Source organism: Halichoeres trimaculatus, unplaced genomic scaffold (genome assembly GCF_033239565.1).
Source record: "Halichoeres trimaculatus isolate MK-OKI-2021-1 unplaced genomic scaffold, fHalTri1.1 fHalTri1_scaffold_22, whole genome shotgun sequence".
Taxonomy (NCBI): Eukaryota; Metazoa; Chordata; class Actinopteri; order Labriformes; family Labridae; genus Halichoeres; species Halichoeres trimaculatus.
The window spans coordinates 1334424-1359760 of record NW_027437200.1 but is presented as its reverse complement, the minus strand read 5'-3'; the positions used below and the strand labels follow the sequence as shown (position 1 = coordinate 1359760).

Here is a 25337-nt window from a genome sequence, read left to right as displayed (position 1 = left end):
GGAATGATACTGCATCTTTTTGGGCTTTGTTTATAGAATCTCCGCTCTGACACACCGTATCATTTCATCAGACTCTTCCTCTTGTATTTTGTGTCTTGTATCTTTTTTGTTATTTACTTAACAACAACTTGTATTTTATCCTCACTAACTTGTATGTTTTCTACTCTGGAAACAATTTTCTTCAGGATTAATAAAGTGGATCTCATAGAGGTTTTATTTCTGCTTTTTGTGGACTGGATCTTTTTCCTTTGAGTATTTAATCTTCAGAGTCCGTATTCACACACCTCTCAGGGAGCTCCCAATTTAGCCTCAAAACTTCTATCAAAATGCAAAGGTATCGTTACGTTTCGCCTTCTTGTAAACAGGGTTTTAGTCGACCCACATGGAAACTTTTGGAAATGGCCTCCAGAATGGAATTTCTGTGAAACACAGTGGGCCTGTAAACAGCAAGCTGGAGATTTCAGAGGAAACGCTGGAGTTACGCTTCGCTTTGTACATCACACTTTCATTGTGGCAACTTAAATTGCCATGTGCGAACCAGACAACAACAGCAGTAACAATGTTCGACTACCATGTTGTGCTTGTGCTGATGAATCTGATGACTGCCTTTAACTAAATGTGCATCTGTTGCTCCACTTCTGAATTTCTCCTGTTGTGTATCAGCAGCTGGCTCCTTGTCTGTGGAGGGATGTGTCTCCACTGTTCTATCTCCGCCTACAGGCCTGGCATGCATACTGCAGCATTTCCAGTCCCTCAGTGTTTGTGTGTGAACACACATTTGTTCCACTTCATATTTTTGTGTTTTTGGGCAAAACGTTGTGGTGTGAACAGGATTGTAATAAGGAGGTGTGGTTGATCTCGTTGTTAGGCAGTCTGCTTAAAGCTGTGATGATGATCTCTGACATGGATAAATTTGAGTGAAAAATTGTTATTCCAGTTAGCTGATGGTGCTAATGAGTGGCTGCTGTGTTTGTTTTAGATAAACAACCAATCAGGCCTGCAATGACAGGGTTTCCAATGGCACCACCAAGTGACAAATTAAAGTATTGCAATTTTTTTTTTATTATTATACAGATCTGTGATATCTAGTAGGTTCATAAACTTCTTAATATTTAATAATTACTACTAATAGTTAAGGAATAATAGATAAGTAAAACAAATAATAATGATTTAATTTCACTCCGTGTTTTTCTTTTGTTTTCATTTTTTTTACTTTACCTGGTTTGTTAAAAATCAGAAATGAAAAGAAAAAAATCAAATTTGTAAAAAAGAATTCCAAATTTCTAAAGGGTTGTGGATTTTTTTATTTTAATTTTTGCAATTTCATCTTCTTTTTTTTTTTTTGCAAATTTGTGCATATTATTTAAATTCAATTTTTAAGAAGAAATTGCAAATTTTTCCATTTTTTAAATTTAGCAAATTCTTGAAATTACTTTTTTCAAATTTATTAATTTTTTGCCACTTTTTACAATTTCATAAACACAAAACAAATTGTTGAGGTAATTAATCACTAGATTTTACTATTTATAAAATTATCTTCACTGTACTATTTTTATTGCGAAGATAAAGTAGATTTTGTGGCTCCTGAATGACTTAAATCCAGGTGTGCTGAGGCAAAAAGGCTCCTATTAAAGTAAAGGTTGTCTACCCTGGGTTAAGTCTAACCTCTTTCACTGAAGGAGAGTTCAGGGTGAAAAATCACCACCTGAACTTCACTATACGACGTCTGACGACAAAGGACCTTAAATAAAATCAGAAAGTTTCACCGAAGGAGTCTGAACAGGGCAGAGATCACATCCTGTTTTACTCTGCAGGGCTGTTGTTCTTATACTTGCTCTTTCTGCACAGAGATTCTGAGTGAATAAAGGTAAGCTACTCTGAGTAAATAAACCTAAAGCAAATAGAAAAAGGAAAAAAAGAGACAGCAAAAACCCGAAAAGTGAGACATCACGATGTGAAAAGGCTTCGGCAGAGAAAGAGGAAGGAGAAGAGAAGGGAACAAAGGGAAGAGCAGATAGAGGAACGAGCTGAAATCCAAGAATCATACCAGTAGTTTTCCATCCAGGAGCATCCTGGTCTCAGCCTGCAGGACTTTACTGCTGTTGACGATTTCCACCGCTGTGCTGCGACTCAGGAACTGACACAGAATCAGACAGGATGTCAAGTTAACGACGTCCTTCAGCTTGAATCTGAACACTTTAGGTGAATATCAAATTCAAGTTTCTGATGGATCTCTAAACCAAAACCCAGAGTGTGTCAAATCAAACGAGCCATATGTGCGCCCGTCTGTCCCCCTCAGAGTCTCACCTCAGGGCTGGACAGCTTGGCCTCGCTGAGCACCAGGGCGGTGGCGTTTACGGCGTGAGCCAGCTCCTGCTCCACCAGCTTGTGGGTCTTGGCTGCCTCTCGGATCCTGGAGGGGAGGAGGAGGAGGAGTAATCAGAGACTTTAGAGAGGTGATTAAAGTTTAGACGACGTTTTGTGCAGAAGTATTATTGTGAGGAGACGCCTCAGGGAATCGTGCGTTTCCCTTCATTTCCCAGGTCAACAAACGAGCCCTCATGAGACTTACTTGTTGATGAGAGTGTCTGCCACCAGGCCCAGCTGCTGCACCTGGGCGCACTCCTCCTCCGTCAGGTACTCCATGGACTGCTGGGAGTTGAGGCGAGGCCGAGAGGCGCGGTAACTGTCGATCTTCCTCTTGTCCTCCCATGACTTCAGGGTGCTCTCAAACGCCTGGTGGTACAACCAACCAACCAACAAAGAAACAAACAATTAGAGGTTATAAACAATTTAACACCATGTGAGAGAAAAAGTCCCCGTTTAGGAGGATTCAAGCGTCTAGCAAACACACTCCTCTCTGATGGCCTTGATGACAGGAACCATGGAAACTAACTGCTGGCTAAAGAGAGCTCTAACCCAACCCTGGAAATGATTTCTGAGGAGGACATTACTCTGTCTCTGGTGAGCATCTGAGCTCGGTTCTTGTGGACGATCTTGACGATGCCGGGCGGCTGGATCCAGGCCTCTCCGTCCACCTGCACAGGAACCCCCTCCTCCCCCAGGATGGTGATCTTCACCTGTCGACACTGAGATGCAACAGAGCAGAAAACAGCGGCTGTCAGACCAACTTCTTGTTCTTTCTGTTTTTGTGCATGGACTGCACAAATGGACGCCTCCAGAAAAAGAAAGTTTCTACATCTGTCGACATAAATTTGACCTATATTGCTGCGTCTACCTGTGCGATACGATGATGCTGCAGGTTGATGACCCTCGACATCGCCATCTGCATGCTGCCAAACACTGCCACCACCTCCAGCTTCTTGTCGTCAAAAGATGGAGCTCCAAAGTTCTGCACACCAGACACCAGAGGACAGATTGAACTCTCAGATCTGTTTGAGCTGCTGTGAAGGTTTCACTTCAAAGAACAGGTCTGCAGAGATGACACTCACGTTATCCTCCTTCGTGCCGCCCCAGAAGTTGATACCGCCTGCATAGCTAGGGATGTTGAGCACAGCCAAGCCCTGCAGACTCGGCAGAGACATGGGAACGCCGTCACACTGAGGAGACGGAGACAGAGAGGGGATTTAAAGACACTCAGGATGTGGGAGAAAAACAGCTCACAGCGTTTCAGCTCTCAAAACATTTCTCCTTCTCTAGAGCAGAGCGTGAATCTGGTCTGTGGGTGTGAGGCTGACCTCCAGCTGAACTCGCTGCTCCAGGTTCTTGTATGTCTTTTGGACCAGCTCTTTAGTCCCCAGGACTCCATACCACATCATGTTTTTGGTGCGACTACTGCAGGAGAAGACGGGAAGAAGCAGAAAGTTCATTTATTCTTCTATTTTGGGTGAATATTGCACATTTAGTGTCTGCAAAGCGTCACAAAAACTGCCCCTTAAGAATTGGAAGGTCTGAATAAATGGGAGAGGTTTGTTTTTATACGCAGACTGAGTTCTTTATGTGTCAGGCTTAAACATGAATATTTAGTAAAAAACAAAAACACATAAATTTAGATTTTGTCATTTGAAAGAAAATGCAGGTGTTTTTGTGTGAAAGTAACACTCTGAAAATTCTCTAAATAAAGCGTGAATGCAGACCGATATCAGATTTTTTTGGTGGGAGTCCGTTTATTTGTGTTTTTGGTCAAGTAAAATATGGCCCCGTCTGAGTGCAGAGGAAACCGGCAGAGGAGCAGGGAGGGGGTGTTTGGTGTGAGCGCTCTGGGCTTCTGCTGCACAAAATCACTGCTGTAGGGGTCATTTCTGCCCTAAACCTTGAGATAGGACCCAACTTGTTCCATCCTGGAGTATCACTTTAAGAATTGGAAGGTCTGAATCAGTGGGAGAGGTTTGATTTTATACTCAGACTGAGTTCTTTATGTGTTGGGCTTAAACATGAAACATGAATAATCAGTAAAAAACAAAAACAAATAAATGTAGATTGTGCCATTTGAAAGAAAATGCAGGGTGACTAAAGCCTTTATTCTGAGATTTAAAACTAGCTTGACTAAGAGTTTTTTGTCAAAATATGTGTCTGTGTTTCATTAATCAAAAAGAACAAACGCACTGATGTGTGATTTTTTTTGGAAATTTTCAGTACAATTATTAGGGTCCTCGGCCTGAGTGGAGGACACCTTCTAGCAGGGCTAGAAGGTGTCCTCCGCCGAAGGCGGAGGACACTATTGTTCCTGCTGCGTTTCTTTTTTTTTCTTATTATTCCGTCCGCGCTTTGAATGCTAATTAGACCCCCTAAACAAATTCAAAAACTCACCAAAATTGGCATGCATCCCAGAATCGTGAAAAATTTTCGTTTAATACCAAACATGACCCCTGACATCCCATAATAAGCTCAATAGCGCCACCTAGGCACAAGCTAAGGGCCCTAGCTCGGGCTAGGAATGTCGTAGAGAGATGAAACCAACACCAAAACGCTCGTGTCATCGAGACGCAAAATTCATACGCTGCTACCCTGGACCTATCTCCAACAGGAAGCCGGCTATTTGCCTCACAAAATTAAAAAAAATTTTTTTTAACCCTTTCTGCAAAAATTAAACCCACTGAAACCAAAAATGGTACATGCTTGAAAATACCATCACATGACAGATTAGACCCTGCTCTCCAAAAGTTGTTCAGGAAGTTGTTGTTTCGGGCCCGGTTTTCGAATGGCGAGCCCTCAAAGCCGCCGACCGCTTTTGGCCGATTCAGGATTTCTCCATGTTAGCAGATGAGGAGAACCGATTTCAGGTCAAAACACACATTGTACTAGTGTCGCATTTGGGCCTCTGGACAAAAAACTAAAAGTCATAGAGCTTTAAAAATTACATGGTTGGATTCCTGACAAAATTCCCTACAACCATATGATATTTTTACACAGATTGAGCCAACATTGTGGCCTACAGGACAAGTAGTTAGGCCATTTCTCTAAGGTGAAAAATCCATTTCTAGCACTTTTCCAGCGGTTTTCCACCGGTTTGTGACGCATTTTGGCTTCTACAGAAAAAAGTATAACTCGTACAGCTTTAAAAATGCCAAAAATGGATTCCTCACAAGCCCTTCTATCAAACATGATATTTTTGACACAGATTGGGGTAAAATTGTGGACTCTGTGAGGATTTCTTTACATTAGATGGCTGATCAACTCTCAGTCTCCACTCTGTTTGGGGTTCTGTCACGCTAATTAGAATTCCAAGCATGCAGCAGGTGATGTCATTCAGCACAGCAGAGGATACGTTGCCATGGTATCAACTGACTCCCTGACATCCCATAATATTCTCTCAGAGCCACAAGGCTCACTTCAAGCCTACTGACACCAAAACAGCCCTAACTGGGGCTAGGAATGTCGTAGAGAGATGAAACCAACGCCGAAATGTTCGTCTTATTTTGATGGACACATTGGAGGGAAAACCGGCAGGAGCCCGAGGACCCGTCTAACGCTGCTTGCAGCTTTAATTAGGGTCCTCGGCCTGAGCCAGGGCACCTTCTAGCAAGCTAGAAGGTGCCCTCGGCCGAAGGCCGAGGGCACTATTGTTCCTGCTGCGTTTCTTTTTTTTTTTTTTTCTTATTATTATTCCACCCGCCCCGAGAACGCAAATTAGACCCCCTGAACATGCTCGAAAACTCACCAAAATTGGCACGCACATCAGGATCGCGTGAAATTGCGATTTGATACCAAACATGACCCCCTACATCCCATAATAAGCTCAATAGCGCCATCTAGGCACACGCTAAGGGCCCTAGCTCGGGCTAGGAATGTCGTAGAGAGATGAAACCAACACCAAAACACTCGTGTCATCGAGACGCAAAAATCATACGCTGCTACCCTGGACCTATCTCCAACAGGAAGCCGGCTATTTGCCTCACAAAAAAAAAATAATTTTTTTTTAACCCTTTCTGCAAAAATTTTCTCATCCGAAACCAAAAATGGTACAGGTATGAAAATTGCATCACATGACAGACCAGACCCTGCTCTACAAAAGTTGTGAAGGAAGTTGTTGTTTCGGGCCCGGTTTTCGAATGGCGAGCCCTCAAAGTCGCCGACCGCTTTTGGCCAATTCAGGATTTCTCCATGTTAGCAGATGAGGAGAACCGATTTCAGGTCAAAACACTCACTACTAGTACTTCTACTAGTGCCGCATTTGGGCCTCTAGACAAAAAACTAAAAGTCATAGAGCTTTACAAATTACATGGTTGGATTCCTGACAAATTTTCCTACAACCATATGATATTTTTACACAGATTTAGCCAACATTGTGGCCTACAGGACAAGTAGTTGGGAAGTTTCTCTAAAATACAAAATCCATTTCTAGCACTTTTCCAGCGCTTTTACAGCGTTTTTGTGACGCATTTGGGCTTCTAGACAAAAAAGTATAACTCGTACAGCTTTAATAATGCCAAAAATGGATTCCTGACAAGCTCTTCTATCAAAAATGATATTTTTGACACAGATTAGGATAAAATTGTGGACTCTGTGAGGACTTCTTTACATTACATGCCTGATAAACTCTCAGTCTCCACTCTGTTTGGGGTTCTGTCACGCTAATTAGAACTCCACGCATGCAGCTTGTGATGTCATTCAGCACAGCAGAGGATACGTTGCCATGGTATCAACTGACTCCCAGACATCCCATAATATTCTCTCAGTGCCATTAGGCTCACTTTCACCCTATGCACACCAAAACAGCCCTAACTGGGGCTAGGAATGTCGTAGAGAGATGAAACCAACGCCGAAATGTTCGTCTTATTTTGATGGACACATTGGAGGGAAAACCGGCAGGAGCCCGAGGACCCGTCTAATGCTGCTTGCAGCTTTAATTCTGTTTAATCCCACTGCCAGCAATAGTTGCAGAACTTTTGCTTTTCACTTCTGGAATCTCTTGAACTGTGTGACTTTGGGGACCTATTGGAGTCTTTAAAATGAAAGAAAAAAAACGTATCTATACTAAACAAACTAAACATATCTAAACTTATCTATAAAACAAATTTGAAATTCCATTAAAGATCTAAGATCTAACATTTGTTTATAGAAGTTAAAGTTGAGGTGCATTTGCATGTTTCTTTACACAAAAAGAGATTTAAAGTTGTTGTTGTTGTAGGACTTTTTGGGCCCTCTTTATACATTTCATGTCAGCCATGTAAGGCTGACATGAAATGTAATTCAGTTTGTGTTTTATCAATATGTGTTTACAAAATTTTATCTGTGTGGTTTCCATGGTGATAGGGAGCAGCGCTAAACTCTAGTGACGGGGACCAGTCCGGCATAGCACCTCTGTTTGGGGCCCTAGCCCAAACACATGATGACATCATCAGCTGTGTGGTTTCCATAGTGATGGATCATCTCCATTCATTTTAATGGATCAAAAAATTAAAGAGAATGCTGAATATTTAAAAAGTATGAGGGTTAGAAATGTGAACACACTCTACAGAACATGCTAAACATTTTGAAATTCAAACGGTGAAAACCGTTGATAATTTGTTAGAGGAGTAGTGAACCAAAAAATGTACATAAGAGTAAGAAGTTCATTAAAGTCACAGGATTTAATTTTAGTGTGTTTGCATGTTTCTTTATACAAAAAAATCTAAAACATTTGAGGAATACTTGTGAGTTATTTTATACATTTATAAAACAGGCCTCTGTTATAACTGTATATAGGATTCAGTGGTTACTAGAACTCAGATCTGTGGTAGTGTGTCAGATTTATTTCTCAACTTTCTTCATACGAGATGATTTCTACTTCTCTGTGTCTGACCTGGAGTATGAACTGTATTCTAGGGATGTTGAGGTTTTATTAATCAAGCAAATATCAAACTGAAAACTAAAATTTAATTACAAAATCTTTATTATTAATTATACATCCAAAAATTTATTTCTCAGTGTGTTTACGTGTTTAACTCATGAAGATGGGATGGAATTCATCTGTACTCTACTGAGTAAAAAGCCTCTATACTGATCTATTAGTGTGTGCTGCTTTCTTTATATGCAGAGGATACACTGCTTAATGCGTCTGATCTTTGTACGGATTATCATGTAAAAACACCTTGTATATGTAGTTCAAGAGGTAAATCTCTTGACGTGATCACTTTAACAAAGTTTTTCTGTTTTCAGGGCTGAATTGTCATACCTGCATTTTTTAGGATGCTCATCTCTCTTGTTGTTGAACTCCAGAGAAATCTTTGCGTCTAGGCCGATGCCAAAGTAGTTGTTCATGACGCACTTCTCTGAACATTGCCTACGAACAGTTTGAAAGTGTTTATCAGAAAGCTGTAACTGGTTAATGAGAGTGTATAGTTCATGAACAGGATGGGCATCTACGTACACGGAGTCCTCGTTGAAAGTGACGGTGTGGAGGCTCTCCGGTTTCTCCAGGACGATGGGGGAGGTAGGACTGAGACTTCCTGGACCTGGAAATAATCAGAATGTCACTTCCAAAGATTTCTAAAAATCTTTTCTGACAAATGCAAGGCTCCAGGTTTTGAAACACCAACGATGTTTTCCTCTGGATTTCAGAGCACAGCCTTCACTTTGAGTCTTAACTCAGAGTGACACTTACGCGACTCAGCGTCCTTCAGCTCTTCACTGTTTTCTCTTTTGATGGAGGACGAGGACGACATCCTCTGGACCTGCGTGTGTCGGTTCTGCTCGTCCACCACTACAATGATGACGGACGGAAAAGGCACCAAGAGATGAAGTACGATAGCATGTCAGTGGGTAGAATAGAAAAACCACCTCCGGCTGTGATTGGAGGGGTCGTTCTTGTACCTTTTTCGGCCTGCTCGATGATCTGCCTCAGAGCTTTCTTCAGGCTATTCGCCCGCAGCATCAGCTGCTCCTTGGAGCGGTACGTTTTACCCTCTGAGCCCGATTCGCCGCCACTTTCCCCCGGGCTGGAGCTGCCACTCTCCTGGCTGGGCACTGACCCTGCAGGCACCACCTGTACAAGACAGAAAGGAGAAGTTAATCTGTGCGAAAGAGCCTTTCATATTCTAAAGAGTCTTATTTCATTTTCAGAGCAGAGGGAGCCCTGCAGCTTTGAAACATCATCACTAAAGCAGAAAAACGTCTCCTTGCTCAAATGTTTACTGTTACTGCTCCGTGGAGCCCTAAAGTGCTCCAACAGGAGGCTCATTTTCACTTAAGTGCAGGAAAGAGGGGATTTCCATGTTTTATGTTTAAAATAAACAGACGCTTGACACAAAGTTAGATTTCACTGCTTTCTGCCTTTTACGGAGCAGGAGGCAGATTCCTGCTGACACTCTGATGGCTGTGTCTTCTCTTCCAGAGAGAAAGCTCCAAAGGAAACATGGGAATAAAAGGTGATGAGAGGTGTGCTGTTTGAGCTCCTGTGGGGAGAGTTAAGATGTTTGGAGGAATAGTGTTTTCATGGTTATCTCTGTTAAAGGACCAGGTCGAGTCGGGGGGGTTAGAAAGTGAGGAGGATGACTTTTATCCTCTCAGAGCAAACAACACCTTAGAGTGTCAGAAATATAAGGTGTTTGTCTCCTTTCAGGAGCCAACTTTGAGCCTTAAAAAGCTGCTAGTCTGAAGCTAAGTCACTGAACGTCATGAAACAGAGAGAAAGCTGTTTATACCTGAGCTTCTGCTTCCTCACTTAAAGCTTTGACGAGGGAGTCCAGCTTCTCGTTCAGCAAAGCACACTGAGAAAAAGAGACAGACGCAGAGGAAGAGATGTTTATATTTCCATAAAATAAATTCACAGTGGGAAAAAAACAACAAACTGAAGTGATGACCCAGATTCCTTAATCCCCACAGATGTGGCTGAAGTTACCAGCATGAAATCAATATATACAGAGCACAGAGGTCTTTATTTGTTAGAGCAACGGGAGCGTTTCCCTCCGGGCGCCACTGAAACTTCTCATGATGTGGAAAATTACAGAAAAGCAGACTGACAGCGAGTTAAAATGTCTCTGTGAGGAGATTTTAGCTGCTTATGAAACAGACGGATTACACAGATACCTCTTTATGACCTACAAAAGAAAACAAGACCAACAACGAGAAAACCTGGGCTTCCAAGATCTAATTACAAGGATTCAGATTACAGGAAAAAATTTAGTTTGTGGACGACAGCATAAAAAGCAACTTCACCACAGGGGGTGCCAAAATAACCACCAATAGGAAGTTCCTCACAGAAGCTTTAAAAGCCTGTTTGGTAAACTGTACTTTAATAAAATGTAAAATAAAGCCCCTGTAAGGTTTCGTTGCATTTCCTGATTGCGGCGCCCCCTACATCTGAACTTTTTTTGTTATTTTTGTTGGCGGATACTCAGATGTGGGTGTTAAAGGCTTTAAAAAGTATTTTTAAGGAATAATAACTTTAGTTGTCTTGTTTGCTTTTGTGGGTCAAAGAGGTGGAGTTTCAAACACACAATTAGCAAGAAAAAGAGGTACCACGTTTTCCACAGAGGGCGCCAAACTTGATACAAACAGAAAGTTTCTCACAGGAGCTTTAAAGGTCTGTTTTAGGGATGCACGATATTATCGGCACAATATCGGTATCGGCTGATAAAAGCTTAAAAACACATTTATCAGTATCGGCAGATATGAAAATTTCTGCCGATAAGCATAGCCGATAAGGTGCTATTCAGTTAAGATTATTATTGTTTTCCATCTGAAAAATAAGCTCCTTAAATAAAATGTAGCACTTCATTTATTTGCACTGCAGAGCTCTGTGTCTGTCACCAGGTTGTTACAGTAGCTCTAAAATAATCAAATGCAACTTGGTTATGTTTAAAAATGCATTGTACATTTAAAGTTCATGTGATCTAAAGAAATTATTTTTCTGTATTTCAATACTGAATGTCTTTAGTTTGAAAAAATAATACATTTTTTTATTTATGGTAAAATCAAATATTTTTTTGTCTTGTTTTATGTGTGTTTCTCAAACAAATAAGACCGTCACAATTAGAGTAACATAAATTCCAGTACAGGATAGACTTAGCTTTCTTTACAGTGAAAAAAACGAACAAACTTGTGTTATCTGTATCGGTATCTGTATCGGTATCGGCCAAAAGGGGTTTCGATATATCAGCGTATCAGATATCGGCAAAAATCCAATATTGTGCATCCCTAGTCTGTTTAGTAAACTTTACTCAATAAGATGTGAAATATGCCGTGACCTAGGTAGTGTGTTTATTGTGGCGCCCCCTGTGGACAAAGCAGTACGTCTTAATTATTTGTTTTCAAACAGCACTGACTCAGATGTAGCTGTTACAAGCATTAAAAATTATGTTGTAGAAAATTTCAAACAAATTCCTGGTGGTCGCTTTGTTTTAGCAAGCTATACAGAGAATATTTTCAGAATAAAGTTAGGAAGAAAAAGACCCAAGTTTCTCCATAGAGGGCGCCAAAATCACACACAAACAAAAATTTCAACGACACAAAGTTCAAGAGCTGATGTTAATTTGGACTCACTAACCATTACTCGAGGTAAAGACAGAAAATTATTGAAGTAAAAACATTTTACCCACATGAAAAGACAGAAAAAGGGAATTTGAATTTTCTTGTCAAAATGCTGTAAAATCTTTCTGCCAATCCAATACCAAAAAACTGGAATCTAAATGTTAGTGTCTGATTTTTATCATTATTTGTCTTATAAGACCTGTCAGTCCAGAAAACTGGCTGATTACAAAGATACAGAAAAAAAAGACACCTGATGGTCTTAGAAATAAAGGTATGAAAAATTTGCTTGTTTATGTTTGGGTTTTTAAAAAGAAAACTCATATTTCTATCAACTTGACAAGTACATTTTTCTGACCCTAATGACAGATGCTTTTACTCTTAACAAGCCATTCAATTGTCATCTTAAGGACTTGCCAGGTGAATGTGGCTTATATAAGGTCTCAAAAGACAATTTGTATTTAAAATAAAACAAACATCTGCTTGGACTTCAGTCTTCGAGTTATACAGAAAGCCAGTGAAGGGAGCAAGCACTGCTAATGAAAACAAAGTAGTGAAACAGACTAAAAAAGAGGATGCTCGCCAAATAAAATGGAATAAAATTGCATTAGCTGATAGCACTAAGGTAAAGTGCCTCAAACTGAAACACACTTTAGATCTTCACTTGAAACAATGTAAGAGCCAGATATGAGCTGAAGTAGCAGAGGGAGTGATGACTGTGAACCTCTGAACACACACACACACCCCTACACTGCCCACTTCTTAGTGTTACACAAACGCTTATATAACAAACACACACACTAAATAAAAGCGTTTACCTTCTTTGCCATGGCGTCGGCCTCCTCCTTGTTCTCTGTGGCTCTCTCATACGCCTTCCCCACCTCCGCCACGAAATCATTCACCGTCCCACACAGAAACCTTTCAGAGCAAGGGGATTAACATGTTACTATGAGCTAAATTCAACATGTTTTCAGTTCAATCAAACATTTTTCTGGTTTCGTGCCTACCTGCTCTTCACACACACACACACACACACACACACACACACACACACACACACACACGCACAGACACACACACACACGCACGCACACACACTTTACTCACAGCTGTTACTCTGCCGCGGTGTGACTCAGCAGGCAGCATTCTGCACGCTAACACACACCCCCTGCTTTCAGCAAATATCAGATCCTGTGAGGTGAACATGGCTGCAGAAAATCCTGCAGATCAGCAGCTTTGAGCTCATGAGTAATTATCTTAAAATCAGTGTTTCAAAAACACCGACACACTTGGGAAACACCAGGTCATCTCCCATGAACCGGATAAGACACTCTGAGGTGGGACGTTTCCATGAGGATGTGCTTTCATTGTGTCCTAAAGTCCCTGGAGGGGTCCAGAATGGGCCCGAGAGGTGTCCACTACAATCAGCAGCAGTGTTACACACACACACACACACACACACACACACACACACACACACACACACACAGATAAAGGATGAAAGAGCTCAGTAATGGCTGCCTCTCTCTTCCCAAAGGAAGACGACTAATGCAGTAATGCAGTGAGGACGAGGCCTAAATACTGATCTATCTGTCTGCTTCACTTACAGCCAGGCACCACTTAATGTTTGTGTGTGTGTGTGTGTGTGTGTGTGTGTGTTAGAGAGGGAAAGTGTGTGTCCTTCGGGATGAGATTAAAGTAAAAGGATCGATACCCTCTGAGCAGACACTCTCTCTTTGTCTCCTTCTCTCCTTCTCTTCTCCCTCCCTCCACCTTTATTCTGACCTTAACGCTTCACTGTTTGGTTTTCCCTGAGCGTGTTTATGAGACGTACTTGGCAGAGGAAATGACATCACTGTGCCGGTCTGAGTCCAGGATCTTGGCGAGGTGGGAGGCCACGGAGTCTGCATACTGAGTGATGTGGACCTGAAGGAGATGGAGAGAGAGTTATAGAGAAGCTTCGTGATTGGATCACATCCTCAAAACAGGTGATTAAAAAGATTATTCAATCAGATTACATCTGGGAATATAATCCCAAATTTTAGCCAGAAAAGACATTCAATTTCTGTGTTTTAAAACTTCACGAGTGGAAAAACCAGGAATAATGGTTGTTTTGTGGCGAGTCAAACACCAGGATGAGGACCACAGAGGACTGAGTCTTATTAGAGAGACAAGTTCCTAATCTGCTTTGGAATTTCAAAACAGTTCAGTAGTTGGATTTCACCAGGTTTAGACTGAATTCAGCTTTTTTTTTTTTTTTTTTTTTTACATTTTTTTTAAGTCAATGACTATCAATGTCTTTTACTGTTTTTTCAACATTATTCAGAAATTCTGAAATTCATCTGTAAACACTCAAAAAACACTGTTCCATAAAAAGCACCAGATCTGAACAAGACTTGCTGAAACTATAAGGTCATGGCATGAGGATCTCCGAACTGGTTCATGATACGTTGGAGAAGGTGGGGCCTCAATCACCAAGGTCTGTGCCTACCCTTCCATCCTATAGTCTGTATAATAAATGAATTCAGAATAATTTAGTTTCTGAAACACAGTTTTAAGGTAAATCAGCTTACACGGCGAGCGAGATTCAGCCCCCATGCTAACAGCTATAAGGCGCCTGTTAGTCACATGACCTGAGCTGTGCCTCTGATTGGACAAAATCGTGCTCTAAATATCGGCTGAGTGACAAAAAAATGAGTGTGTGTCACTAGTGAAATTAGTGTTTCAGAGCTAAGCTCTTTTTTTGAATCAGGCTGTAAATATGTTCTTTAATGCTGTAATAGGCTGGCCAATCAGAGGGTAGCTTCAACAAGCAATTTCAGACAAAGGCTGAAATGAAGGTTTTCTAAAACATCAGAAAGAAAAATACAGGGATTTTTTGAGCTGTAAATCAAATAAAGACAATTTGGGGGCACCAGAAAGACAAAATAGAGACAAAAAAAACCCAATACCCCCGTCTTTAATTAAAAAATCACAGCACAAAAACAGCACTGTTGTGTGTTTAAACACTGTGCCCTGTAATCTATTTGCTGACTTCAAAAAAATACCTGAACCAAAAAGCTTTTGGTAATACCACCTTAAATACATGTCACATGGTGGATCACGAGTCTCCTGTTTGAAACTGAGTGTAAACACCACTCCTTGACTGTTCATATTTACTCAAAGCTTTGCAAACAAACGACCTGAAAACACTGTATGGAAATGTAGGTCCAATGTTTCAGCCCATGTGACCAGCTGTCACTCACAAAATATCTGTTTCCTTTGACTGGCTTAGCATTCAGCTATCTAACAGCTGACTGATGAGTGCTTTAAGGAAATGTGACGGCTCTGCAGCCTGTCCGTTAACTAACACCCATAAGTTTAGAAGTATCTTCAGTTTCAATCAAAGTCTCCGCTGCTCCCCAACGTTTACACCTGATTGTTTTGGCTTCCAGCTGCCAGGCGTAATCATCCTCAGAAGGTGTTTTCACAATCATTTCTCCAGCATGCGAGGTCTGGCTTTGTGGGGCTAATTTATGGAAACCATCTGCCAACAAGCAGGTGTTTTCCTCAAAGTTCCTGCAGAGTCATTTACCTGCAGAGGAGAATCAGGGCTGTCGTCTTCTTTCACGGTGGCTGTGCGTTTAGCGCTGGTGGGCACCTCATAAGTCATGACACTCCATCTGCAGACAGAGGAAACTTTTTTATCAGGTGAAGGATGGAAAATCAACAGCCTCAGCATCCTATAAGTTACCACTGCCCTCACGTAGCTCAGCACTAAGACCAGAAAGGGACGTTCTCACCTGTCTAGCATTTTGGTAGTGGCCCTCTCCAGTTTCTCCAGGATCTGCAGCAGCTGAGCGTCGTCGTCACAGAGGCCTCCCCAGCCAAGGACACGAGCCAGATCATTCCCTGTTCCCAGAGGGAGCACACCCAGCTGGCACTGCAGGGAGGAGACCACATACATCACCACATCGTCTGCAAACCAGCAAATACCAGCCTTTCTTTCCTCAAAAGCAGGCAAAGACACTTTTTTCTGGGTGGTTCTGGTGTTGAATTCTGACTGTTTGTTCTGTCACTGCTTGCAAAACCTCACACAGGAAGTATGCACAGCTTTAAAGGAAACAGGAAGTGTGGACTCTATCAAGGCAACAGGATGTTGTAGGTTCTTCCTTTTGTCATCTTCAGACATGTGCCCACTCCTAAAGACGAAAGAAATGCTTGGTTTTTCAGCTTATTGAAGCACAAAGTTTAGCATTCGACTTAGCATGTAGCTTGGTTAGCCCCATTTCTTGGCTGACTTGCTTATTGTAGCATGTGGTTTAATTTAGCCTTACATTTAGATTAGCATGTAGCTTACTTTCATCCATAGCTTGATTCAGCATTGAACATAGCACTTAGTATTAAGCTTAACATTAATGCTATATTTGTATTACAAGCAAATGTATTATTTACGATAAAAAGCTATTCTTAGCGTCTTGCCAACCACTGCCACAATCTGTAAATGTGAAAAGTTTCATTGACATGGCTTTTCATTTTCAGAATGATATGCTACATTAGAATAAAAGCCATGTCAGTGTTAATCAATTTGAGTTAAATCCATGAAATTTAGCCATTAGTTCCACTTATCAGTGCATCACTGGTCACTTCTCCCCCTCCGTGATATTCCGTATTTGGCTGTTGGCTTTCAAGTTATTTTGTAACTCTAAAGCTATTTTTGCTGTTTCCACTTATTTCACTATGCTAAGCTAGGTAGCAGGTGAGTTTTAGCTCCAGATTTGCCACAGAAGTTTCTGAAATCCATATAAAGTCACATGGTTTGACCCATTTCCTGCTAATGAGACTTTTAAATCCAAACTGACTCAAAGCTGTTGTACTTCTAATCAGGCTTAGAGGAAGGTTTTCTGTACTGACCATTTCAAGTTTCAGAGGACTGAACAGAAAAGTAGAGACCCAGCATTAATCTCCTGTGTCAGCTTTTCTCACCATGAAATCATCCTCCTCCTCCTCTTTCTCCAGCTCACCTGTTTGTGGAGGTTGAGTTTATCCAGCTCCGAGAGCACCCAGCCCACGCTGCCGTCTCCTCCGCACACCAGGATACGAAACGTCACAAACTTCTGGAAGAGGCGCAGGCTGAGAGGGAGGAGGAGGAGGAGAGAACGAGGAGGAAGGTTAGCACCAAATGTTAAGAGGGAGATGACATTTAAAGGCGAAGTAGAAACTCCACCAAATTAAACGCTCACAGCCTGATCACTTGTTAACAACTCGTGTAATTAAAAAACACCAAGAGTCAGCGAGAACAGGACGTACCCGAGCTCCGGCCCCCCGTTCATCAGGTCAAAGACCTGAGCTGGGTTGAGGAGCTGCTTGAACTTGCGGAGGAACTTCACACCCTGGTTGTCCCCACTTTTGGAGTTACACAGGACCAGGAGGGGGCTGGAGCAAGATGCAGAGGTGGCCTTCCAAAAACCTGAAGAGAGGGATTGTTAATTAATACCACAGACATAAATATGGAGGTCACAGTTTGTTTCCTCTGGAGTGTCTGCTGCCAGTTTCAAGTGGACATTTGTGGAACTGCAGTTTAAACATAGACTTCATATTTTAGCTTTTTATCATGGCCTCTAACTCTTCTTTTTTTTCCCCTCTTCTCTTCGTGAACGCATTGTCTTTTCATGTAATTTTTACTGATTTTGTTGCCAAATGTCTGTGATCCCTGCCACACCCTAATTTCCCTTTGGGGACAAATAAACTAAGTAACTATCAGTCTGTTGGCTAGGAGGCTTTCAAAGGTTGGGAAATTACCGTTAAATTTCAGGAACATTTCCTGAAAATTACCACAGGGATTTTAGCCTGGGAATATTTGGAATAAATATTTTTTTGTCCTAAACTTAAATAAGTTTTTCTAAAAAATCTCTGGGAAATTTCCTTTTTCTTCTCATCAAATTGTTTTCAAAAATGAAACAAGATGACTGACTGCAAATTCAGCTGTGTACCATGAATCAGTTCCAAGCTTCAATCACTGCTTCACCAGCCCACAGCATTTCAGACCACATTTCTGGATCTGGACCCTTTAAGTCCTGTCAGGGTCAGTTTTTATGACAGCTGAGGTCAGAATGTTTGATGGGATGGTTTAACGTTAATGTATGGACACAATGAAGTTAACCTAACAAATGCTCATCAAAATGTGTTGAACTTTTAAAAGTTAAAAATTATTTTTGCCTATATTCATGACAGTTTGACTCAGTCAGAGATTATTCCTGAAAATGAATTTACAATGTCATTTTAAAATATAACCTTTGACATGTTTGCATGTGTGTTTGCTTATAACAAACCAAGTTGGGGATAATTCATACATGTTTATGACCAGGTAATTACAGTTAGTATGAATTCCAGAAAATTACCAAGCAACATTTCCAACCTTGAAAATTCGCAAGATTTTGCAATCCTATTGTCTTGTACTGAAATAAGTTTTAGTAAACTGAAAAAAATATTTTAAAAATGTACATAGGGATGTGTACCTTTCATATTAGAAAGGATACAGCACCAATGCCCAGCACCTGACGATCGTATCGTATTGTACTCAACAGCGCCAAGTTTTAGTACCTTTGTGTATGTTTATGAGGTGATAAATATTATTTTGTTTCATAATAAAAGCTCAAAGTTTTTCAATTTAACATGTCTATTCTTCAGTTTATAAACTTTTAATGCTGTGTTCATGTCCAGCATAGAGAGCTGCCTACTCTTCTACTCTCTCACAGTCACAGCGAATGTGTTTAGGTACCTAAACATGGTGCTGATTGATTTAACCTGAATTGGTACTTGGTACTTCAGACAGAATTTGGTGGGTACCTATCAAAGTGTACCCAATTTGGTGCCCACCTCTAAATGTACATCACAGAAAAAGATTGAAGATGAGCTTCAAGGACTTCAGGTTCGTTTCAACATCAGCAGAACTTTGATCCCTCTGTATGATGTAATTCTTGGAACAAAGGGTGTGTGTGTGTGTGTGTGTCAGAGTATAGGGTGTCTCACCATCTGAGTCGATGCTGTTAAGTGCAGTGGGAGGAATGATGGACACTCTGCAGTGACCCAGGGGACACACCTTCCCCATTTGTTCTTTACAGCTGTTGTGGACCTGCAAAACACACACACACACACACACACACACACACACACACACACACACACACACACACACACACACACACACACACACACACACACAAGGAGTCAGATGTCTCAATAGCAATTCTATATTTCAGCAGAAGCAGAAAGGTCATTAAATCCCTCTGAAACCACCAAATGTCAGGTTTAAACCTTTACAGCTCTTACAGCTCTGATTCATTTCACACACAACACACCTCTGTGTGTGCGTGTGTGTGTGTATGTGTGTGTGTGTCTGTGTGTGTGTGTGTGTGCGTGTGTGTGTGTGTCTGTGCATCAGTGTTAGTGAAAATCATTTTCATTTCACACGTAAAAGCAGCTTAGCCTTTGCTAAGTGGAGACACATCCAGAGGACTTTCTGCTTGAGTCTTTAGTGACTTTTATTTTTTCTGTAGTTTAAGGTATTTAACTGCTGACTGCAGGTGGATGTGGATGATTGATTTATACTGCTTACACCAGGTGGAGACTAACTGTTCACATCTCTTACCAATAATCAGTAAAGATGTAAAGTCAGTGAAGATATGATGGGGGCACCACAGGGACAAAATAAAGATCAGAGGGCCCTCCCTGGTGTGCCTGTCAGGGTATGATGCTGAAAAAGGGAGCTGAACATATACAACACTAAGGAGTAAAGCATGCGACTTCCTGTTGGCATTAAGGGGCGCTGTACTTTCAAGTAAAAATAATAGCATAGTTCAGGCCGTTACACTGAACATGTGTGGTCCCGACTAGACGTTGGCCTGGCTGCACCCCTTGAGTTACAAAAAAGCCTTTCATAACGTTTTTGATTGTCAGTGGGACTAGTAAACACATGAGAGATTTGGAAAATACCAGAAAAATAAATAAATAATAAATAATAAATATTCTATAGGTATCTATAGGTATTCTGTAGGTGGGGCTATGGAGCAAAGATTTTTGCGATAAAATCATGTATTTTTCACCTTGTCTTGTGGCATGTTTTGTTATGACTATCAGCACTCTGAAGGCATGTAATTTGGGGTTCAAGGCATGGAAGAAACTAAGAAAGAAAGAATAATCGTAGGGTTTTAAGGAGGCCTTCGCCCACAACCTTAAGGTCGAGCTCTGGCTGAAAAAAAAGAAAACCACACACCCTCTTAAAAGGCACTGAGATAATAAAGATAAAAAATAGGCTAACACTGTGAAAACTTTGAATACAAACACAACTCAGAGATAAAACTCAAACAAGTCTTTCCAAAACTACAGGCGCACACCGGTAACTCTGATGGCTTTCTGTCTCTCCTTCAGAGGACCAGCTCTTACTGGACTCCACCGGTCAATCTCAGACTTGTTAATGTTCCTCCAGAGGAAAATTATTAATGGTCATCTTTCTCAGTCAGAAATTAGGTCAGAGTCAGCTGACAGAAATTCATCTCCCCTGTGAAATTTCTCATTTAAACCTGCCTCCTCTTCCCCCCTGAAGATCTCTGCTCCCACCTTCAGAGCCGTCCTATTACTCTGATAACTGGAGTGAACTTTCTGAGACCTCTAGTGTTTGAAAGTGCCGGGGACTGAGTCAAGATGAGAAAGCTCAGGGGCATTTCCACACTGAAAGTCACTGAGAGTCACAATCCTCTGATGATATCTGTCAGTTTGATGTCCAGAAAAAGACTCCAGCTTCTTTTTCTCACAATATTTCACATTCTCTGGGATTACCCTATTCTCTGACACTGATTTTGTTTGACTTCTGAAAAATCCTCAGGGCCAGCCGTGATGTTCTGAGTGAATGAGACTGAGCTGATAAGACAGTTTGTTTGACAGCACGCAGTCAGGAGTCCATCACACTTACGATGGCCTTGCACCAGAGGCAGCGCCAGTCCTGCAGCCGCCGCACGCTGCCACAGTTCTTGTCGCAGACCACACATTTGGCGCTCACTGGCAGGTTTCCTTCCAGCCACTGGTGGGGCATGAACACCTAGAGGGAAAACCCACAGACACTCAACTAAAAGCCAGTCAAACAAAATTGAATTACCTGAAATTATTTGTATGCAATTAGGGATGGGTACCTTTCACATTTGAAACGATACAGTACCAATGCCCGGTACCTGGCAATCGGTACCGGTACTCAACGGTACCAAGTTTTGGTACTGTTTTGAGTTTATGTGGTAAAAAATATCAATTTGTTTAATCATGAAATATAAAATAAATTCAATTTAACAAATGTATTCTTCAAAATATAACCTTGCATTGCTGTGCTCGTGTCCAGCATGGAATATCTCCCACTCTTCCACTCCCTCACAGTCACAAGGATGCATTTAGGTACCTAAACATGGTACCTTTGGGTTTTACATGAATCGATACCCGGTACTTTTAACAGAATTCGGTCGATACCTATAAAAGTACCAAATTCGGTACCCAGCCCTATATGCAATGATTGCTTCTTCAGTTTTAGCATGATTCCTGTCACTTCAGTTGGATTTTTAAAACTTTCCACATGATCCTCCATATTTTAAGCCATTCCCAAGAATTTTCTGCAGCTTAAGCAACATCTTCATCATTTCATTATCTGCTTAGTCATTTGAAGTTCTACCGTTATAATTTTCTGAATGTTAATTCGATCTGTTCAGCATCTTAATCATGTTCTGCAACTAATTCATCTGCAGTATCTTGAATTTTTTTTATGCCATCGTGTGCACTTTCAGCACCTTCTTTAGCACTTTTAGCATCCTCTTCCTCATTTTACTTCAGTATCAATCTTCCTCATCCCAAGCAAAACATTGATCACTTTGAACTTTTTTTTCAGAACTGCACAGTATAGAGTAGTTCCAGCACTGTCTCTGGAAGTTCATCAGGAAGTAAAGCATCATCTTTGTCATTTCATCATCTGCTTTATCATCTTCATCATTTTCATAACATTATTTGATCTTTTCAGCATATTATATGATTATTTACAGCATCTTCATCATCTTGTGCAATTAATCAGCATTATCCTCAGTGTCCCACTCAAAAACTGAAAAATTGACCTTGATTTAATGTATGTTGTCAGCTGGTTCCATGTAAATGTATTAGGTTGGCTGAAAACAATCATTTTAGGGTCACTTAAGCTGAAGCTAAAATTATTGCTTTCAACCAACCCAGCACATTAACATGGAACAAGTTGACGTAAATATTAGGGCTGGGGGTAAACGATTATTTTTAAAACGATTAATCGGACGATTATTTTATCGATTAGTCGATTAATCTAATGATTAATTGGACGATTAGTCTAATGATAATTTTTCTGTTGTTCAATTATTTCAAAACCATAATGTATCCCAAATAAATGCCAAAACGATCTCTCTCATAACGAGTTTATTAAACAACACTGTTTTGCACAGCAAAATGCAAAATATAGAATAAAATTATAAAAAATAAAAAGGCCAGTCTGTTTACTCTTATAGTAAATATAAATAAACGTTTCATTTTGCTAAGTGCAACATGTGCGCTTTCATCAAGTCTAGCATTAGCATCACCACATTCTGCAATAAATGTTCTCATTCTGAGCAAAAGCGTAACCCTTCAAATTTTTTTTCCTCAGTATTGCACATTAGAACTCATTTTCAGCGCTTTCTTCAGCATCTTCATGAAACAAAGCTTCACCACCGTCTGTTTATAAAGCCACACCCAAAGTCATGACTACTCTTTCTCACAGTAGAAATCAACTTTTTCCTAATAAATAATCTGAAACTTTAAAAGACTGGCTTAAATACATCTATATGTAATGAACATTTAAAAACAGCTCACCCCTTCCTCGTCCTCGATGATGTCATTTCCTATGGAGGCCAGAGTGGTCCATTTGCAGTTGTTGGTGGAGCGAACGGCACAGCGCTTGTGAGCCTTGAACTTACAGACTGCAAATGACAAATAGATAAATGTCATCACAAGAAACTTAAATTTCTTCAAAAATTGACCCATGGGTAAGCCCCGCCCTCAAACTTGTTGAGCCAATCATAGAGCATTTAGCCATTCCCATACAGGCAGACATTCTCTGCCTGTATGGGAATGAAAAATACATTGCAGAAAGTCAGTTTTAGTTCAGTTTTATTAAGTTTTTCTGAATTTCTTGATAATTGAGGCAACGTATTGTGACTTTGCTGGAAAAAATATTAAGGTTTCATTGAAGGTAGGATCTGCAGGATTTTCCCAAAAAATAAAACATTAGCTCTTACAGAGATAATCCTGCTCAATTGTCTCCTCTGGGCCTCTATGCATGTGTGTCAGTGTCTGTGCCTGCCCAACCCCCTCCTCTGCCTGGATGTTAATACTTTTGCTGTGTCTGGTCGTTTCTGGCCAGAGAGAAAGTGTGGTTACATCAGCCACTCATAGTGCATTCAGTGGGAAATTGCCTTTGCCTATTAAATATGGTGAGTGGAGATGCTATCCAGAACGGCTACGGTAGTGGACATAGGAAAAACAACCAAAAGTAAAATGAAATTCCAAATAGATAAAGCTTTTTTTCTAAAAAAGGGTTAAGTTTGGCTTAAATTTCACTTGCATTCAGTTACTTTCAGGAGCAGCATGGGACGCAGAGTGACGTGAATTAGCTTTCTGCTAACAAGGTATGTGTCAAATACCCGTGATTAGCTTGTGCTATCATGTCTCTTTGTTTGTTGGGAGTTCATTGGCCTGTTTTGTTCTAGTTTTTGTTCTTTGGTGATCGTACATCATTGTTAGCTATTGTTTAAAAGGCTCTACTTAAACTAACCTTAGCCTCTGGAGCTTAGCTTCATTAGCTTATCCGTAATAGCTGAGATAACAAAGGTTGTTAAACGTTGTGCTGAATGATTCAGTGTAAATCCTGTAGCTCCAAACTAACAGAGACACACTCTTGGTAAAGATGGTAAAAAGAAGGTTATATTTTTGTCCTGGCTGATGCTGATCCTCTGTCTTGTTGTCTGAGATGCTAATGCTAACCAGATGCTGTTTATCAGGTTTGCTCTGGGAGCTGTAAATTGAGTTTTTAACGACCTTCTCACCAATAAAATGATTCATATCGCCCTCCACTGTGGACTTCAGAGACTTTTGGTGACTGAAAGATGATCTGTGATCTGTATGTCTCCAAAAATCATCAACAGCACCCTGTGAAATGTCTCCCACTGTGACACCTGCCATAGCACCTGTCACTGAATGTTCATTGTTTGTCCGAGTGAGTGGAGGGGGCGGGGCTTAGCCATAGGTCAATCGGATGTATCTATAGAGTTTGAAATCAAAATCCCTTCAGTGTTTCCTGGAAGTTGGAGTAGAAAATCTTAACATGCGTTTTCAGGTTATTTTCTCTCTGCAGTTCATGTGTGTCTGACATGTGTGATGTAACCTGCCTCACCCCACCACAAGGAGCTGGAAACCTACTTCTCAGTGACACCGGCCTCTTTGTATGATGCTGAACAATGACTCTCTGCTGTTTGAGTCAGAGATTTATGACACTGAACTGTGTTTCTTCATAACAAAGGAGAAAAGGAGTGTTCGGACTTTAAGACCTCTGTTTGGACCCTCAGTGTGTTTTTATTTGTGTGTTTGTGTCGAACCTTCACAGGAGAGGCCGTGGGAGGTGACCCCTGGCAGAGCCTCCCTGCAGACGTTGCAGAAGGTCGGTCTGGCGTGTGAGCAGGCGTACCAGTTGTGCATCCCGGAGAAATGCTCCATGTTGAACTGGCTGGCCTGGAGGAGAGAAATATGGAACGACATCAGTGCAACATGTAAAACCCACTCAGTGTGGGAGGACCGGGAACACAAAGGTCAAACAGAAACCATTAAACATGAGAACAATCGACCTGGGCTGGAAGACAAGGTGTGTATGAGAGGATATCGTAGGTTTGGAGGAAGAATCTGAATCTGACATAAACAGCTCTGGAGGAGGCAAAGACAGGACATAATCTAAGACTAACCAAGTAGAGACGCTAACATGAATCCTAGCTGCTCTGTTTGACAATCTGAGGAACATAAAAAGCCCAAATCCTGAGAGAATTTAATTTCAGCTGGGATAAAAGCTTATAGTCTTCAGCTGTCTTTATAGCCTATTAAAGCAGGGACTCTGATTTTATGAGGGAGATCAATCTGCTGGCAAAGAGCTCCAATGAAATGCAGATAAGAGAGAAGCGAAGGGATAAAGAATTGGAAATAGAGGAGAGGAGAGGAGGAGAGGATTTCCTTCAGAGGAAGAGGAGAAAAGGTAGGAGTGTTGACAAAAGAACAGATGGACAGAAAAGAAGGGATTGAGATGCAGAGCCTGTTCTCATTAAAACAGATTACATGCTCCTAACAAGCATCAAAGGTACATTCATTTGGCT

At 41.0% G+C, this 25337-nt stretch overlaps 1 protein-coding gene across 1 annotated transcript in view; it reads right to left on the bottom strand.

The window, feature by feature from the left end:
• LOC141811180 (diacylglycerol kinase delta) overlaps positions 1-25337 on the bottom strand; it is an 88631-nt gene that overhangs the window by 5216 nt on the left and 58078 nt on the right. Inside the window, exons 7-28 of the mRNA XM_074699131.1 lie at positions 24576-24708; positions 22795-22901; positions 20861-20986; positions 18922-19024; positions 17200-17359; positions 16914-17022; positions 15693-15832; positions 15485-15572; positions 13745-13836; positions 12729-12828; positions 10086-10151; positions 9256-9427; positions 9047-9145; positions 8813-8897; positions 8618-8725; positions 3699-3795; positions 3453-3560; positions 3239-3352; positions 2955-3089; positions 2573-2736; positions 2308-2413; positions 2048-2137 (exon numbers count right to left, since the gene is read on the bottom strand). Of these exons, the coding sequence (XP_074555232.1) occupies positions 2048-2137; positions 2308-2413; positions 2573-2736; positions 2955-3089; positions 3239-3352; positions 3453-3560; positions 3699-3795; positions 8618-8725; positions 8813-8897; positions 9047-9145; positions 9256-9427; positions 10086-10151; positions 12729-12828; positions 13745-13836; positions 15485-15572; positions 15693-15832; positions 16914-17022; positions 17200-17359; positions 18922-19024; positions 20861-20986; positions 22795-22901; positions 24576-24708 (2502 nt within the window). The remainder of the gene's footprint in view (positions 1-2047; positions 2138-2307; positions 2414-2572; positions 2737-2954; positions 3090-3238; positions 3353-3452; positions 3561-3698; positions 3796-8617; positions 8726-8812; positions 8898-9046; positions 9146-9255; positions 9428-10085; positions 10152-12728; positions 12829-13744; positions 13837-15484; positions 15573-15692; positions 15833-16913; positions 17023-17199; positions 17360-18921; positions 19025-20860; positions 20987-22794; positions 22902-24575; positions 24709-25337) is intronic.